Raw genomic sequence first — 750 nt, 5'->3', positions numbered from 1 at the left:
TTTTTTTTTTGAAACGGCAAACGCTTTATTAAAAAGTGATCTAACACGTTATCCCTATGTATGCAGCAAGCAGAAGAGGAGTGATTGTGTTTGGGATGGTTGGGGTATCTGGAATCCCCCTTTGTTTATCCAGAGTATGCCCCATCGCCCCCATACAAGCACATGGTGAAGTCACCATTACAGATGCACATTCCCTCCACATCTGAATATCTCTTGGGCATTTACCTGCGACTTCTCACCTCCACAGGATATTCACCGTTACCATTCTGGCTCTCTGTCTTCCAAGTCCTGGGAATGCACAGGTAAGATTTTTGTTTTTTAAAAAATTATCTAGAAGCATGTTAAAAACCAGGGTGAGGGAGTCCAGCCCATGTATTTTAGAATTTTGGAACTGTGGAGGTGGGAGAGGCGTTACAGTTTACCTAATCTGAGCTCCAAATTGTATAGAGTTACAGCTGAGAATTGTAGAGATTAAAGCATCAGAGAAGTTGAGACTTGGCCCAGGTGACATAATTTATAAGGGGCAGGGCTGGGACCGGAACTCAGTGTCCTGGCTCACAGTCCAAGACTCTTTTAATTAGATCCTGCTGCCTCATTTGTATCCCTCTGGGGGCCGTGATTTATCTGAAATGTTAAAAAGCAAAATGTACTCTAGTGTTTCTGGGCGATAGTCTCCCTGTGATGTCTGCATGTGGCCCCCTGGGTCTGTGTGTATCTCCACATGCAGGCCCCCCACTGCAGGAGGTAGGG

General features: G+C 45.3%; 1 protein-coding gene across 2 annotated transcripts in view; it reads left to right on the top strand.

Annotated features, from left to right (window-relative positions):
- LOC103582203 (fibulin-5-like) overlaps nt 1-750 on the top strand; it is a 14448-nt gene that overhangs the window by 7346 nt on the left and 6352 nt on the right. For both annotated transcript variants that reach the window (XM_008563861.1, XM_008563862.1), the window contains exon 2: nt 248-302. In XM_008563861.1, coding sequence (XP_008562083.1) covers nt 248-302 — 55 coding nt within the window. The remainder of the gene's footprint in view (nt 1-247; nt 303-750) is intronic.

The sequence above is a fragment of the Galeopterus variegatus genome, unplaced genomic scaffold (assembly GCF_000696425.1).
Source record: "Galeopterus variegatus unplaced genomic scaffold, G_variegatus-3.0.2 Scaffold15247, whole genome shotgun sequence".
Classification (NCBI taxonomy): Eukaryota; Metazoa; Chordata; class Mammalia; order Dermoptera; family Cynocephalidae; genus Galeopterus; species Galeopterus variegatus.
Note: the sequence above shows the minus strand (reverse complement) of the source record. Positions and strands in the feature narration are given on the sequence as shown.